General features: G+C 43.1%; 1 protein-coding gene across 2 annotated transcripts in view; it reads left to right on the plus strand.

Annotated features, from left to right (window-relative positions):
* LOC117425621 (copine-8-like) overlaps positions 1-15083 on the plus strand; it is a 158958-nt gene that overhangs the window by 104718 nt on the left and 39157 nt on the right. For both annotated transcript variants that reach the window (XM_059004003.1, XM_059004004.1), the window contains 3 exons: positions 1275-1350; positions 4404-4457; positions 5550-5611. In XM_059004003.1, coding sequence (XP_058859986.1) covers positions 1275-1350; positions 4404-4457; positions 5550-5611 — 192 coding nt within the window. The remainder of the gene's footprint in view (positions 1-1274; positions 1351-4403; positions 4458-5549; positions 5612-15083) is intronic.

The raw sequence follows: 15083 nt of genomic DNA on the forward strand, positions 1-15083 counted from the left end.
TTTCTTGAAATGAGTAAAATCCTTGTAGGCAGCGAGCATCCATATTAGAGAAATTGAAGATGCGTCCTGCCTCAGAAAGGGAGGTGAGGGCACATCCTAATCTTAACCAACACAGATGTGGTCGTGCCACTTATTGGTCATTGGTTCTGTCTGCCTAGGAAAACAATACTCATGATTGACTGTTTAAAGTTACACCGATGAAGGCACTAGCCCTTTTATGACTATGAGTGTTTAATGTTATTGATGAAAGTGACAGATTAGAAATTATGTTTCCATACATTTTCATTAATGATTGTGTGGAATGCATTTGAATGGCATTTTTAATCTGTTACGTGATATATTGAGTTAGTTAAGCAGATTCAAAGCGTTGCCTCTACACTGCCTCAGTGTTTAGCAATCCCATCGTGGGCTTGTAGTGCTGGTTCTCAAAACCCTGCTCCCTGAGCCTCCGTAATGACAGAAGCCAGGGCCGTTAATGAGAGGTGCTGAGATTACATTATCTTGTTAACTGAGGAAAAAGTGATTTGAGTAACTCATACATACATGTAATGAATGAGGTGAAAGTTTAGCAATATTTATTTTTGATTAGAATAACTCATTACCGGTTTCCCCTCAGGCAGGATAATATCTCAAGGCAGTGCAGCTTGCGCTTTGATAAACTGCCCTTAATGAATGAATATTAACAGCCTGAGATTACATACGATTATAAATGTGTCTTGTGCGCACAGATAACTGCATTCTGTCAGTCATTGCCCTGCTGTGCCACAGCTCTGTGCTGTTCAGATGCAACACAATTATTTAGGTAATGTGGTTATGGGGTTAATAAACAGACTAAACAACAGACAAGCACTTGAGATCCTTTGTAATTAGTATGTGGTCAATATTCGCTAATTAAAAATGGTTAGGAATCATTTAGGGTGAAGAAACCATTGCTGGGTCTCTCTTGATTTGGGAGCCAATAGCGTGGATGAGAATTCTGCACCTCGCCAAGTCAACATTTGTTCAAAATTAATTCCTGTAAGATGAATGCCAAAAGTATTTACAATGATATTCTAAATCCATACCAGGGACAACATCATATGTAGCGTATTAGCCTGAATGAATGTTTAATGAATATATTTTATGCTTTGTAAAAGAATGAATTTATAATTCACAATTATTTGTTAACTTTTACTTTCTGAAAAATAATGCATGTAAAAATGCTCCAGTTAGCATCACATTGCAGTTATAAATCCACAGGGCTTAGCTAATGCAGATTTTTTTCTCAATCACAGCCATGACTTTATTGGAGAATTTACAACCAGCTACCGAGAGCTAGCCAGAGGACAAAGCCAGTTCAATGTGTATGAGGTGAGTGGCTGGGGGAGCATGCTAAACGAGTACCAGGCTTTAATGATCCATCGCCTGGGATTTGCATTGCCTTTCGTTTCGCTGCATCAGCACTGAAAACAATGTGCTCATCTTCTGTGTATCACTGTAAATGCAAACCAACCTGCCTGAAAAACGCTTCTGCACATGAGTTCAGACACCCGCATATGCTTTTATTATTTACACTTGACACCCCAGTGTTTTAAAAGAACCAATGTGCTGAGTCCCAACCCAAATTCCAAAACGTTCAGGTCACAAACCTGGATTTTGGCTCCTGTTCAAATTGCCCAACCCCTGTATCAGCCGTGATTTTTATTTCATTCAATCCCTTTTCCACAATGCAGAGCTGGCTGGGTTTTGCCCTGTTGGTTCACCGTCTAACAATAAATATGCTACACAAACGCATTTGTCTCACTGGGGTAACAGTGGCATGATAATCATTCTGTGCTATACCTTACACATTTGTTCATGTAAGAAAAAAATAAGATATAGAGAACCCCAATTTGTATGGGGGAAATAAACCTCCAATGTGCCTGTAATGCTGTTGCATTTGAGTAGATCCTACTGACAGCTTGCATGGTTGTTTCACTGTTGCAGATCTGCAAGTGGCAATAGCATTGCCATCTGTTTTGAGGCAGGGTACCCATACACTGTATTGGCCCTGATCTATCTCTGCAGTACAGAAAAGGAATGCACAGCTGGGCAGCATTTAGGCAGTCATGTATTGTTAATATTAAAAATACAGGCTTCAGGCAGCTTACAGCTGGTTACAGTTCAAATGCAGCCTTTAAAAATGGTAGCGGCATTTAAGTCTATTTTCTCTGCAGGGTTTTAAATTCTGAGCACGTTTTTTTTTCTGTTAGACTAAATTATTAAAAGATAGCCGTTATCAACTAAATCCTGTCTTGTGTTTGAATCAATAAAATCTTTGCTTTTCTTTGAAACTCAGTTTTGCTGTAAACACAATAATCCGGTAAAGCCTCTCTGTATGTGGGTGATACGGCCTGTCGATAGCTCACAGTGCCCTGGACATCAATGTTGTTGACAGGGACACTTTGCATATGTGTGGGCCCCTATTCCTTGTCCCATATCTAGGCCAACGGTGTGGGTGATGAATCAAATGAGCATCATTAGTATCTTGCCTCGTCTTTTCAAGTATTTTCAAGAGTGCACTTACACAGGTGAGTGTGTTCTCAAGCATAATCTGATGACCTAATTATAATGGCAAGCTCATTCACGCATATCCTTTTTCACCATGACAGTAAGAATGGTTCGACTGAAGTACAATCTCATCCAAATGAGACCTAATATATGTGCATTTTGTGTTGTCTTCGCTTTTTATTTTGAGCAAGTTTGACCCATCAATATAGCTTCCTATTTTCAGTAAACCAATGCTGTCTCACAGATCACAGCGAGGGAGACAGGTCTCTCCGTGCAGGTGTACCAATGCTGTCTCTGAGGTCACAGCGAGAGAGACAGGTCTCTCCGTGCAGGTGTACCAATGCTGTCTCTCTGGTCACAGCGAGAGAGACAGGTCTCTCCGTGCAGGTGTACCAATGCTGTCTCACAGATCACAGCGAGGGAGACAGGTCTCTCTGTGCAGGTGTACCAGTGCTGTCTCTCAGGTCACAGCGAGAGAGACAGGTCTCTCTGTGCAGGTGTGCCAATGCTGTCTCTCAGGTCACAGCGAGAGAGACAGGTCTCTCTGTACCAGTGCTGTCTCTCAGGTTAGCTGCTGCAGTGCCACAGAGTGCAAGCAGCGGGATTCTCTAATATCGACAAGGGATTGTGCAACTTTAAAACCTGCCCTGCCCTTTCTCTTGGGGCGATTGCCTCTGAAATCGCTAGCTGTCATCGCTAGCACAAAACCCTCTCTGCACATGCAAAAGAGCATTTCATTCCATCTACTGGTTCACAAGTTATAATGTGAAGAAGAAGAAGAAGAAGAAGAAGAAGAAGAAGAAGAAGAAGAAGAAGAAATGTCTGTACTGTCACAAGGAACAGAATTAATAAACAGTTCAAAACTGAATTTATAAACTGGAAATTGACTGCTCAGACTACCTGAGCATACCATGCCTCTGTCATGTATTAGTGTTTAGCACATCTTAAGTGTTTCGGTCTCTGTGGCAGGATGGCTCGCAGTGGTGAGGTGTGGTGATGTCACGGACCAGGAAGTAACTGAAACCAAAACAGTGGATGGGCGGGTGAAGTTGAATGCTACTGCACTCAGCGTCGATGTATTAAATCAAATAAACAAAACAAAAGATTTTAACCAAACAACAAAACATAAACAAAAGGGCACGAGGGCCAAACGAATAAACAGATACTGTTTAGCAGTCGTTTTTTTAAATGTCGTTATTTCTCTCGCTCCCTCTCTCTCCGCTCCCCGTACTCTCCTCTGTACACTCCACACCCCGCAGCACTGACAGCTGCAGGTTCTTATACTCTGGCCGAGGGGTTAACTAGCTATTAATTATCTTATTACCCCTCGGCCACAGTCTGCACACGTTTGGTAAGGATGCGTGACTGTCAGTTAGTTAAATAATCAGTAGCTGATCAGCCGCGCATCCTCACAGGGTTTTAAATTATAAATAATAAGAAATACGCGGCGCTGTTATCCGTGCTGCAAACAATAATAAAATAGGGGCGGGACACTCCGCCACAGTCTCTCATTTGTATGCATGGTAACAGCTCTGTTGAATCCTTTAGGCTGAAAGAAAAGGTTAATTTGCTAAACATTGAAAAGTAATCTAATTGTTTTCTTTCGCTCATTACAGTGGCTGAAGAAGATTTCTTTATCATCTTGTGAAAAGCATCCATTATATGAAACATTCCCAGATAATGTAATATTTACAACAGCATTTGCGCCAATTAGCTGGTGAATTAACCTTAATACTTCACACAAAAGATGATTAGTTTTTTTTTATTATTATTCACGTTGTCTTTATTTGGGAGTTTCGATTGTCATAAGCTTTTCTAAATTCCCATGAAACCGAGCTTCCCGTAAAGTAACATTGACTTTTTTTTTTTTTTAGGTGGTAAATCAAAAAAAGAAAATTAAGAAAAAGAAATACACCAACTCAGGAACAGTAAGTTCTATCTGAATGCTTTGCTTTTCAATCCTTTTTTGTGGGTTCTGCTTCATGTATAAAAAACAGTAATTAATGGAATTAACAGTACACGCTTCGGATCAATTAGCACCCTACCATTAGAAATGCTCTGAACGTTCCAGAGGTCATATTAGTTTGAAGCACGTTTACCTGAAGCTGTGAGTGATTTCTTTTTATGACTCATGATGGGAAATATTACCTGACAGAGCATTGGAAAAAACTAAACATGAGTGATAGAAAGATAAGGATTCCTGTGTCTAAATTTAGTGTATGCAAATAAGAATGGGCTATTAAGACTGTTAAGATAAAGAATGAATGTATTAAACCACAAAGGGGGATGTTTTTATAAAGTCTCAGTTCATTCAATATTAAAGCATTATTGTGATGGTAATTCTTAGGAAGATTATTTTTCACAGAAGTGTGTGCTGGTGTGCATTTCAGCAGGTGTTTCTCATGCTTCCATTGTCTCGGCACAGTTAGGATCAGGGTGCATGGTCTCTGTTTCTATGCTCTGTGATGACACTCTCCTCCTCTGTTTCTCATGCTTCCATTGTCTCTGCACAGTTAGGATCAGGGTGCATGGTCTCTGTTTCTATGCTCTGTGATGACACGCTCTTCCTCTGTTTCTCATGCTTCCATTGTCTCTGCACAGTTAGGATCAGGGTGCATGGTCTCTGTTTCTGTGCTCTGTGGTGACACGCTCTTCCTCTGTTTCTCATGCTTCCATTGTCTCTGCACAGTTAGGATCAGGGTGCATGGTCTCTGTTTCTATGCTCTGTGATGACACTCTCCTCCTCTGTTTCTCATGCTTCCATTGTCTCTGCACAGTTAGGATCAGGGTTCATGGTCTCTGTTTCTATGCTCTGTGATGACACGCTCTTCCTCTGTTTCTCATGCTTCCATTGTCTCTGCACAGTTAGGATCAGGGTGCATGGTCTCTGTTTCTATGCTCTGTGATGACACGCTCTTCCTCTCTTTCTCATGCTTCCATTGTCTCTGCACAGTTAGGATCAGGGTGCATGGTTTCTGTTTCTATGCTCTGTCATGACACGCGCCTCCTCTGTTTCTCAGGTTACGTTGCTGTCCTTCACAGTGGAATCAGAGTACACATTCCTCGACTACATCAAAGGGGGGTGAGTAAGTGGACAGTGGGACTTGCATGCCCCTGTTTAATGAGAATCTTCAGGATTGAGGCCTTTTGTTGGCTAATAGTTTCATTCTTCAGACCTGCTACAGTCTGCTCTTATAATAATCTGATGAAGAAATCTGGAATGTGAGTGTGCAGTAAAATGTGGAATGTGAGTATGCAGTGACATCTGGAATGTGAGTGTGCAGTGAAATGTGGAATGTGAGTGTGCAGTGAAATGTGGAATGTGAGTGTGCAGTGAAATGTGGAATGTGAGTGTGCAGCAGGGTTTTGGCTTTGTGGACCTGTGGCAGGGTGAAAGCTCTGCCGGTGTACAGGTGTGGGTGTGTGTGGGGAATATTGGGTTGGCAGGGAGGGGGTTAAATTCCTCCCTGTCAAAACACGTGGGGATGTGGCTGGAGCCCAAAACCACGTGTATTTAAAAGTGTTTGTATTGTTTCTGTTTAACTGTTTATTCTGGCCACCGTGCCTGTTTATTTTGTTCCAGTATTTTGTTTACTGCTTTATTATTTAGTATTAAAAGTGCACACTAGCACTTAAACCTGCAACTTCTGAGTCTGAGACTCCCTCCCCGGTCCTAACAGCCTTGCCAGTAACGCTGTCCTGTTCACAGGACCTCTCTAAATGTGAGTGTGAGATGAGCTCCACTGCTATTCAGGGTGAGGTGTGTGTGCGTGGGTGTGTGTGTGTGTGTGCGTGTGTGTGTGTTCCTCGTGTATTGTATTTAGCATATAGGTAAAGAAAACCCAACTAATGTTTGCTTTGTCTTTCCTATTGTTAGATGCACTGGGAGGGAAGAGGGGGCCGGGAGGAATTGTACTTAGTTTTTATGTTTAAACATTACATGGGGCCAAGATATGAATGTTATCAGGGTCTCGGTATGGTTTCATACAGAAACATACAAACACTTAAGATTCGATATTAATCTGCTTAATTTTATGTTTTACATGATCTGTGCTTCGGTTGCCTCATTTGGTTCCTTCCGATTGGAATACTAACAATGGGTTTCAGCAGTATAGCAGAGTACTGCTCTCTGCATGGAGACCAGTGTGTGCATTGATTCTGGCGGTACTTGTTTCCCAATGACTGACTGTCTGCCCTCAGGGATAATGTGAAAGTGTGTGTGTGCATGTGTGCAGAGTGGGGGAGGTGTGTGATCACAACCCAGGAAATTACACATGATCTATCAGGTGCAAATGCCAAGGGACTGGTGTGTCATGTTATTGGCAAGATTTTGGTGGCGACATCAGCGAGGGAAGCAGGGGTGCCTGTGGATCAGTTATCAATCCGCTATGTATTTAGTCTGCTGAATATACAATGAGGCACAGTAAAATGAAAGGTTATTACATTTAATTATGGTGGAGTTCATTTAACCTGACATTTCTCTCTAACAGTCTTCAGTTCTGCTGTCAGAGAATTTGCAAACTTGCCCGTTATTAGATCTTGTCTTAATATGTTTCCTTTCTGTGTTTGGTCTGTGTTGGGATCCCTATCAGCAGCTGGGAGCACAGAATCCCAACATTAACATCTTGGATAAGCAATCCTAAAACACCTGCCCCCAGCACAGTGATCTCTCACTGCCTGCAAACCCAAGCCACCTGCCCCCAGACACAGTGATCTCTCACTGCCTGCAAACCCAAGCCACCTGCCCCCAGTGCAGTGATCTCTCACTGCCTGCAAACCCAAGCCACCTGCCCCCAGCACAGTGATCTCTCACTGCCTGCAAACCCAAGCCACCTGCCCCCAGTGCAGTGATCTCTCACTGCCTGCAAACCCAAGCCACCTGCCCCCAGCACAGTGATCTCTCACTGCCTGCAAACCCAAGCCACCTGCCCCCAGTGCAGTGATCTCTCACTGCCTGCAAACCCAAGCCACCTGCCCCCAGTGCAGTGATCTCTCACTGCCTGCAAACCCAAGCCACCTGCCCCCAGCACAGTGATCTCTCACTGCCTGCAAACCCAAGCCACCTGCCCCCAGTGCAGTGATCTCTCACTGCCTGCAAACCCAAGCCACCTGCCCCCAGCACAGTGATCTCTCACTGCCTGCAAACCCAAGCCACCTGCCCCCAGTGCAGTGATCTCTCACTGCCTGCAAACCCAAGCCACCTGCCCCCAGCACAGTGATCTCTCCCTGCCTGCAAACCCAAGCCACCTGCCCCCAGACACAGTGATCTCTCACTGCCTGCAAACCCAAGCCACCTGCCCCCAGCACAGTGATCTCTCCCTGCCTGCAAACCCAAGCCACCTGCCCCCAGTGCAGTGATCTCTCACTGCCTGCAAACCCAAGCCACCTGCCCCCAGTGCAGTGATCTCTCACTGCCTGCAAACCCAAGCCACCTGCCCCCAGTGCAGTGATCTCTCACTGCCTGCAAACCCAAGCCACCTGCCCCCAGTGCAGTGATCTCTCACTGCCTGCAAACCCAAGCCACCTGCCCCCAGCACAGTGATCTCTCACACCCTAACCCTAACCCTAACCCTAACCCCAACCCCAACCCCAACCCCAACCCCAAGCTAAAAATGAACAATGTTTGATAACAGTTAATAAACAAAAAAAATGGCCCTTAAAATAAAGCATTACCCCCTCTTTATCAAGCCACCCGTGACCCTTTGAAATGACACAAAGACATAGAAGGGCTATGCTGACTACACCTTCATATGCAGGGGTACGGCACTGCCCCTTTTCATAGGCAATTCAAGGTCCTCCCACAGAGTCTGACAGAGGTCGACAAAATGCCCTACACAAACGCAATCGAGTTTTTAGATCGTCATCTGGTAAACCTAAGAAATTGACACTGGTCCTGTACACCCTCTCTCTCTGTATCATCAGTGTCACAGATGGGGTCTGTCAATCTCTCTCAAGCTCAAAACTTACATTTGCTGCTACTGCTGCTGAACAGCTGCCACTCCCATCAAAGCCAAACTGTAGTTTGTTTATTTAATTTTTTTAAACACCAAAGAACTTAAATTCTGTTTCAATAATTAAAACCCTCTTGGTACAGTTTTCAGAACTGTATGCATTTGTGAACATGTGTGATGGTGTGTGCTCATTCTAACTGCATTTGGGAGAGAAATGATTAAGAAGAGAAACGGGGGAAGATTATCTTTTGAACAGACCTTTGAAGATGCATGACATATAGTAGCTTTTTAATTTTTTTTAATCAAGGGTTTTAATGAGCTCTTTTGGGGAAAATATAAATCAGGACACGTCTGGGGCGGGTTGCACCAACTGTATTTACTCCTGACTTTAAGCTACGTCTGACTTAAAACAAGGAGTCAGCCAGACGTAAAATATACACCTGCTGCACCACCAGGACGTAAGTGTGTGTTTGAGTTACACCTGGGCTTAAATCCTACACCTTATAAAGGGCAGGCATAATAAAACGAGTCTTAGGTGTATCTCCATGGAGACATCAGTTTAGAGCTATATTTTTCCACCATAACTGGAAAGTAATGGAATGACACTTCTTGTCTATAGACTCTAAAACCAGTACCAGCAGCACTGAGGCGTGAACGGGTGTTGAGGGACAGGAGTAATGCCCTGGATATTTTCAATGACAGAGAACTGTTCGAAAGATTTTCGTTTTCATCATCGAGAACTATCATTGCAGTCAAAATAGGTCTAGTTTAGGAAACACAGGATTAATAACCACACCTGCAAATGCAATTTCAGTGTCGCAATCAATTTCTCCTCTGGTAATGGCATGTCCAGATGGTATACTTTCAGGATGGATCTCGGTGTTATTTTGCATGCCACTTTCAGCACCTTCTGAACCCGTGAATGCTGGCGAATCCTGTCCAAGAATATGAATTATAATATCAATGTAAAGTGGAATTTCTGGTGGTGGACCTCCAGCAGTTGTAGGATGTTTCTGGCTGCGACAATTCTTTTTATCCCTTGCCAACAAATCTCCATTTCTTCCGCACTTCCTCAACACTCCTGCTTACATTACAGCTCATATATTAATGCACTTTGCAATTTCTTTCCAAACATCTTGCTTTTTTGTATTGGTTTACTGAGTTGTTCTGCTAAGCATTCAGCATATTTTTATATTGATCATAAAGTTTAATTTGCTTTCATTGTCACCAAAGTTTGGCTTCCTTCTTTCTGCACTTTGTACATCCATTATTTTTTCATGCTACAAATTTAAATTTCGCGGCGCTAAACTACAGGAAGTTGTTTAACGACTGCCTAGCAACAGGTTAGAAGCTGAGTGCAGCCTCTTATTTACAGGGGAACTCAAGCAAGGAGTTGTCAATATTGGTTGAACACAAGGCAAAAACATTTCAAACAACAGAATACGTTTAGGTATACATTTTACTAATTATGTTTTTTACATTTAATATGCATATCTTCTTCACATGAATGCACATTCCTTATGCCAGACTTAAAATATTAACATTGGATGTAGTTAAGCCAGACTAAATTGTCGGTTGGTGCAACAGGCGTAATTAAAATATTTAAGTCAGACGTAATAACGTCTGCTTAAGGTTTAAGGCTGACTTTTAAGACTTGGACTTACGTCCGCTTGGTGCAGCCCGCCCCTGGACAGTGAGTCACATCTGCGTTAATTGAAAAGGTTAACCCTTTCAGGACCGAGCATTGTTCAGCAGGATGCTCCCCCAGGACCAGGTGTTTTTTTGGCTGTAGTTGACTCTCTTCCTATAAAAATCCACTAGAAATCTATTTTTTACAGTAGCATCTTGGAAATGGTGTCCTTTTTTTTCAGAACACTAGGGAACATTACAAAGTACTTCATGAACTTTTCAAAAATATTGATGTTTGGGCAAATTACAAGACATTGTTTCATCTGAGTGATTCCAATTACATTAATACGCATTTTTTCTCGGGATATTTATAAGCAATAATGGACACTACTCTATTATTTTATTATTCTAATAAAATAATAGTTATTCATTCCATTATTATCAGTAATAAGGAAAGAAAAAAAACATACCTGATACATTTAGTTCGTGAAATAGTATCTGCTTATATCCACTTGTTTCTTGGTATTTATAAATGTTATTATATATATATGTATATATATATATATATATATATATATATATATATATATATATATAATTTATTTCTTAGCAGACACCCTTATCCAGGGCAACTTACAATTGTTACAAGATATCACATTATTTTTTACATACAATTACCCATTTATACAGTTGGGTTTTTACAGGAGCAATCTAGGTAAAGTACCTTGCTCAAGGGTACAGCAGCACTGTCCCCTACCAGGGATTGAACCCACGACCCTCCGGTCAAGAGTCCAGAGCCCTAACCACTACTCCACACTGCTGCCCTGTATAAACAAGTTCCTGTGATGTTTTTTTCTGCTTTTGTTTCTGCCGGGTTGCTGTAAACTGTCTCCACCCTTTTGACACTAAATGCCCCTCAGTGACATCACATGAAAAAGAAAGCTATCCGGAAGTGAACGTCCGTCCCGCCCCTATCCATTGATATGTGTTTCAAGCCTGTACTGCAAAGTACGGTGGCCCTGTAAGTGCTTTTTTTTATCGTGTTTACACAATTGCGGTCCTAGAAGCCCACTTCAGCAAGATCTTTATAATAATAATATTTTTATTTTTATTATTATTATTATTTATTACATTTATATAGCGCTTTTTATACAAAAGTATCACAAAGCACCGTACAGTACATAGCAGAAAAAAAAGAACAAACCACAATACTTTTGTATAGCATGTCACACATACAACTGCCACAGTCAGACCATTTAAATAACAATAGACCCAAATAATAATGCAAAAGCAGCAATTTTAAAGTTACATTAAAATCCACTGCGGATGTTTTGCAGTGTCTGCGGATAATGTCACCTAATGATAGCATATATAATGAAAACAGCAATGGAGCCCTGTGGAACACCACAGACAGCTTCTGATAATGCCGATTTTACCTCCCCAATAGAGATGAACTGATATCTATCAAAAAGATTAGATTTGAACCAGGATAGGACAAGGCCAGACAGTCCCACTGTGCTTTCAAGATGATTCAGTAGGATGGAATGGTCTGCAGTATCAAAGACAGCACTCAGATCAAGAAGAATTAATACTGATGGAAAGCCAGAGTCAGAGCTTATCAGTAGATCATTCACAGATCAACTCTGACAAGGGCCATCTCGATACCATGTGTAGCACAAAAACCAGCCTGAAACTTCTCGAATATACCATTCAAAATGTTTGTAATTGAATTGCAAGAACTCTCTCTAGAACCTTATCTAAGAATGGTAGGTTGGAGATTGGCCTATAGTTATTGAGGACTTTAGGGTCCAAATTGTGTTTCTTAACCATAGGCTTTACCACAGCTACCTTAAGTGCTGAGGGAACTATACCGGAGGAAAGTGAACCATTTATAATTTTTAAAATGTGGGTATTAATAACACCAAGAACATATTTTAATAGTTTTGTAGGAATAGGATCAAGAGAGCTCTCATATGTTGAACTAGCTCTGTCAGTTCCTGTAAGGTAATCAAAGAAAATGTCCCCAATGTTGCCTTAATAGGTGTAGTTACTAAAATTGGGCTGAAGTCCTTAATAGAAGGGGTCTGTGGAATCTCATTTCTGATGTCTAGTATTTTGTTTTTAAAGAAATGTAAGGAGTCATTGCAGCTGTGAGAGGAGCCAATGTCAAAGGTAGGACTGTTAGGGGAAGGATTCATTAATGTATCTAGGATAGCAAAAATAAATCTAGGATCATATTTGACTGTCAATATAGATAGCAGATCCCCAAATTCAGTTAGAAATTACAGTTTGGCTTTGGTGGTCGATAAATAATTTCAATATGAACAGGTAATGGACTGTTTAATGTCAAGGTTAAAACTTGTAATGATGAATAACCTTCAACAATTTCCTGTTTGATTCTAAGATCACCACGGAAAACAATAACAAGTCCACCCAGCAGAGTGAGCTTTCTGGAAAAAAGTTACTGAAGCCTCAATCAGGGAAACATTGCCATTCGGTCCAAGCCATGTTTCAGTTAGAGAGAGAACACGAGTTAACACGATCCGGGTCCTTAAAGGGTTAATGCACGATTGCTCACCTTTCATTATAAATGAATGCTGATTTGTAATTGATTCCTGAGAGCCTGCACCGGGTCCAGATTAATAGCGTCTGCAAAGAAACCCATCCTAATTGCATTAATGTGAGGTATCATTGACATAATCTGCAAAACAGTCCTTTTCTGCTAACCAACGTTTATTATTTATGATGTGCAGAAGATATTCTGCTTTCATGCATTTTCAAGTAACATGCAGATTAAATCAAGCTGTTTCTTCCTGGTAGGAAATAGCAGCAGCAGGTTTTACTAAATTACTTTAATGGTGAAATAAAGACGAAAGATTTGGAAACCTTTGAAGCTGATTGAATGTGAGGACCTACTCCATGGCTTCCTGTGACGCATGCAATAGAAGACTTGTAATGTTATCTCTGCTGTTTGCTAGAGGCAGTGTCAGCTGATTTAATGTCAAGTGACAAAGCCCAAGGGCACCAAACCCCATGCATCCCTGTTTCATTAATATTGCCTGCAATGCTCACGATGTATTGCAGCAATTCCTTGCTTGTCTCATGCTTGGTTTGAAGCACTTCATTGCAGTGCTTTGCTCTCTCAATTAGTCTTCCTCCACCACCCTGCCGTGCCTTGGGGCTGGATCTCAGTGGTCTGCTTTGGAGCCTGGTCTCTCCAGATCTCAGAGACTAAGTGAAGCTGGTATTTTCAGTGTCTGGTTGGCTGGGCTCATGGTGCTTTCCTTCCTTGCCATATCTTAACCATTGCCCAAACTTGCTGTCAATCTAGTACTGGAGGCTGTGTGCAGCAGAAAGAGCTGCTCTTCACATGACGCAGATTGGGGAGTCTAACGATTCCATGGCAAGCTTTTAAAGAACAACAGGGCTTTTAAACCCAGGGAAAATAAATAACTCTTGTCAGGATAAATACCAAATGTCCTGGCTTTTTAGAGGGACTAAAGGCAGCCTCACTGGACCAGAAGGCAAGATCCTGGGCCAACAGTCTGAACAATTTTACAAAAGCTCTTTTACTGCTGTTTACTATGGTAAAATCATAGTAAAGTATGGTAAAGCACAACGAAAGCATGGTAGAGCACAAGTAAGCACAGTAAATCACAGAATCTGAAACAAGCATGATTAAAAAACATTGTGCCAGTTGCATAAGTAAGCTAAAAATTCACCATGGACATTCCTTTATAAGGGCCACCTCAGTCCTTGAATCACATCAGGCACCAGCAGAGCTACCCTGCAGAGCTACCCTGCACAGCTACCCAGCTGAGCTACCCTGCAGAGCTACACTGCACAGCTACCCAGCAGAACTATACTGCAGAGCTACCCAGCAGATCTACCCTGCAAAACTACCCTGCACAGCTACCCTGCAGAGCTACCCTGCACAGCTACCCAGCAGAGCTACCCTACAGAGCTACCCTGCAGAGCTACCCTGTACAGCTACCCTGCACAGCTAACCTGCAGCTACCCTGTAGAGCTACCCATCACAGCTACCCAGCAGAGCTACCCTGCAGAGCTACCCTGCACAGCTACCCAGCAGAGCTACCCTGCAGAGCTACCCTGCAGAGCTACCCTCCACAGCTACCCTGCACAGCAACCCTGCAGAGCTACCCAGCACAGCTACCCAGCAGAGATACCCTGCACAGCTACCCTGCACAGCTACCCAGCAGAGCTACCCAGCAGATCTACCCAGCAGAGCTACCCTGCAGAGCTACCCAGCAGAGCTACCCAGCAGATCTACCCTGCAGAGCTACCTAGCAGAGCTACCCAGCAGATCTACCCTGCACAGCTACCCAGCAGAGCTACCCAGCAGATCTACCCTGCAGAGCTACCTAGCAGAGCTACCCTGCAGAGCTAACCAGCAGAGCTACCCTGCAGAGCTAACCAGCAGAGCTACCCTGCAGAGCTACCCAGCAGAGATACCCTGCACAGCTACCCTGCACAGCTACCCAGCAGAGCTACCCTGCAGAGCTACCCTGCAGAGCTACCCTCCACAGCTACCCTGCACAGCAACCCTGCAGAGCTACCCAGCACAGCTACCCAGCAGAGATACCCTGCACAGCTACCCTGCACAGCTACCCAGCAGAGCTACCCAGCAGATCTACCCAGCAGAGCTACCCTGCAGAGCTACCCAGCAGAGCTACCCAGCAGAGCTACCCTGCAGAGCTACCTAGCAGAGCTACCCAGCAGATCTACCCTGCACAGCTACCCAGCAGAGCTACCCAGCAGATCTACCCTGCAGAGCTACCTAGCAGAGATACCCTGCAGAGCTAACCAGCAGAGCTACCCTGCAGAGCTAACCAGCAGAGCTACCCTGCAGAGCTACCCAGCAGAGATACCCTGCACAGCTACCCTGCACAGCTACCCAGCAGAGCTACCCTGCAGAGCTACCCTGCAGAGCTACCCTCCACAGCTACCCTGCAC

Source organism: Acipenser ruthenus, chromosome 29 (genome assembly GCF_902713425.1).
Source record: "Acipenser ruthenus chromosome 29, fAciRut3.2 maternal haplotype, whole genome shotgun sequence".
Classification (NCBI taxonomy): Eukaryota; Metazoa; Chordata; class Actinopteri; order Acipenseriformes; family Acipenseridae; genus Acipenser; species Acipenser ruthenus.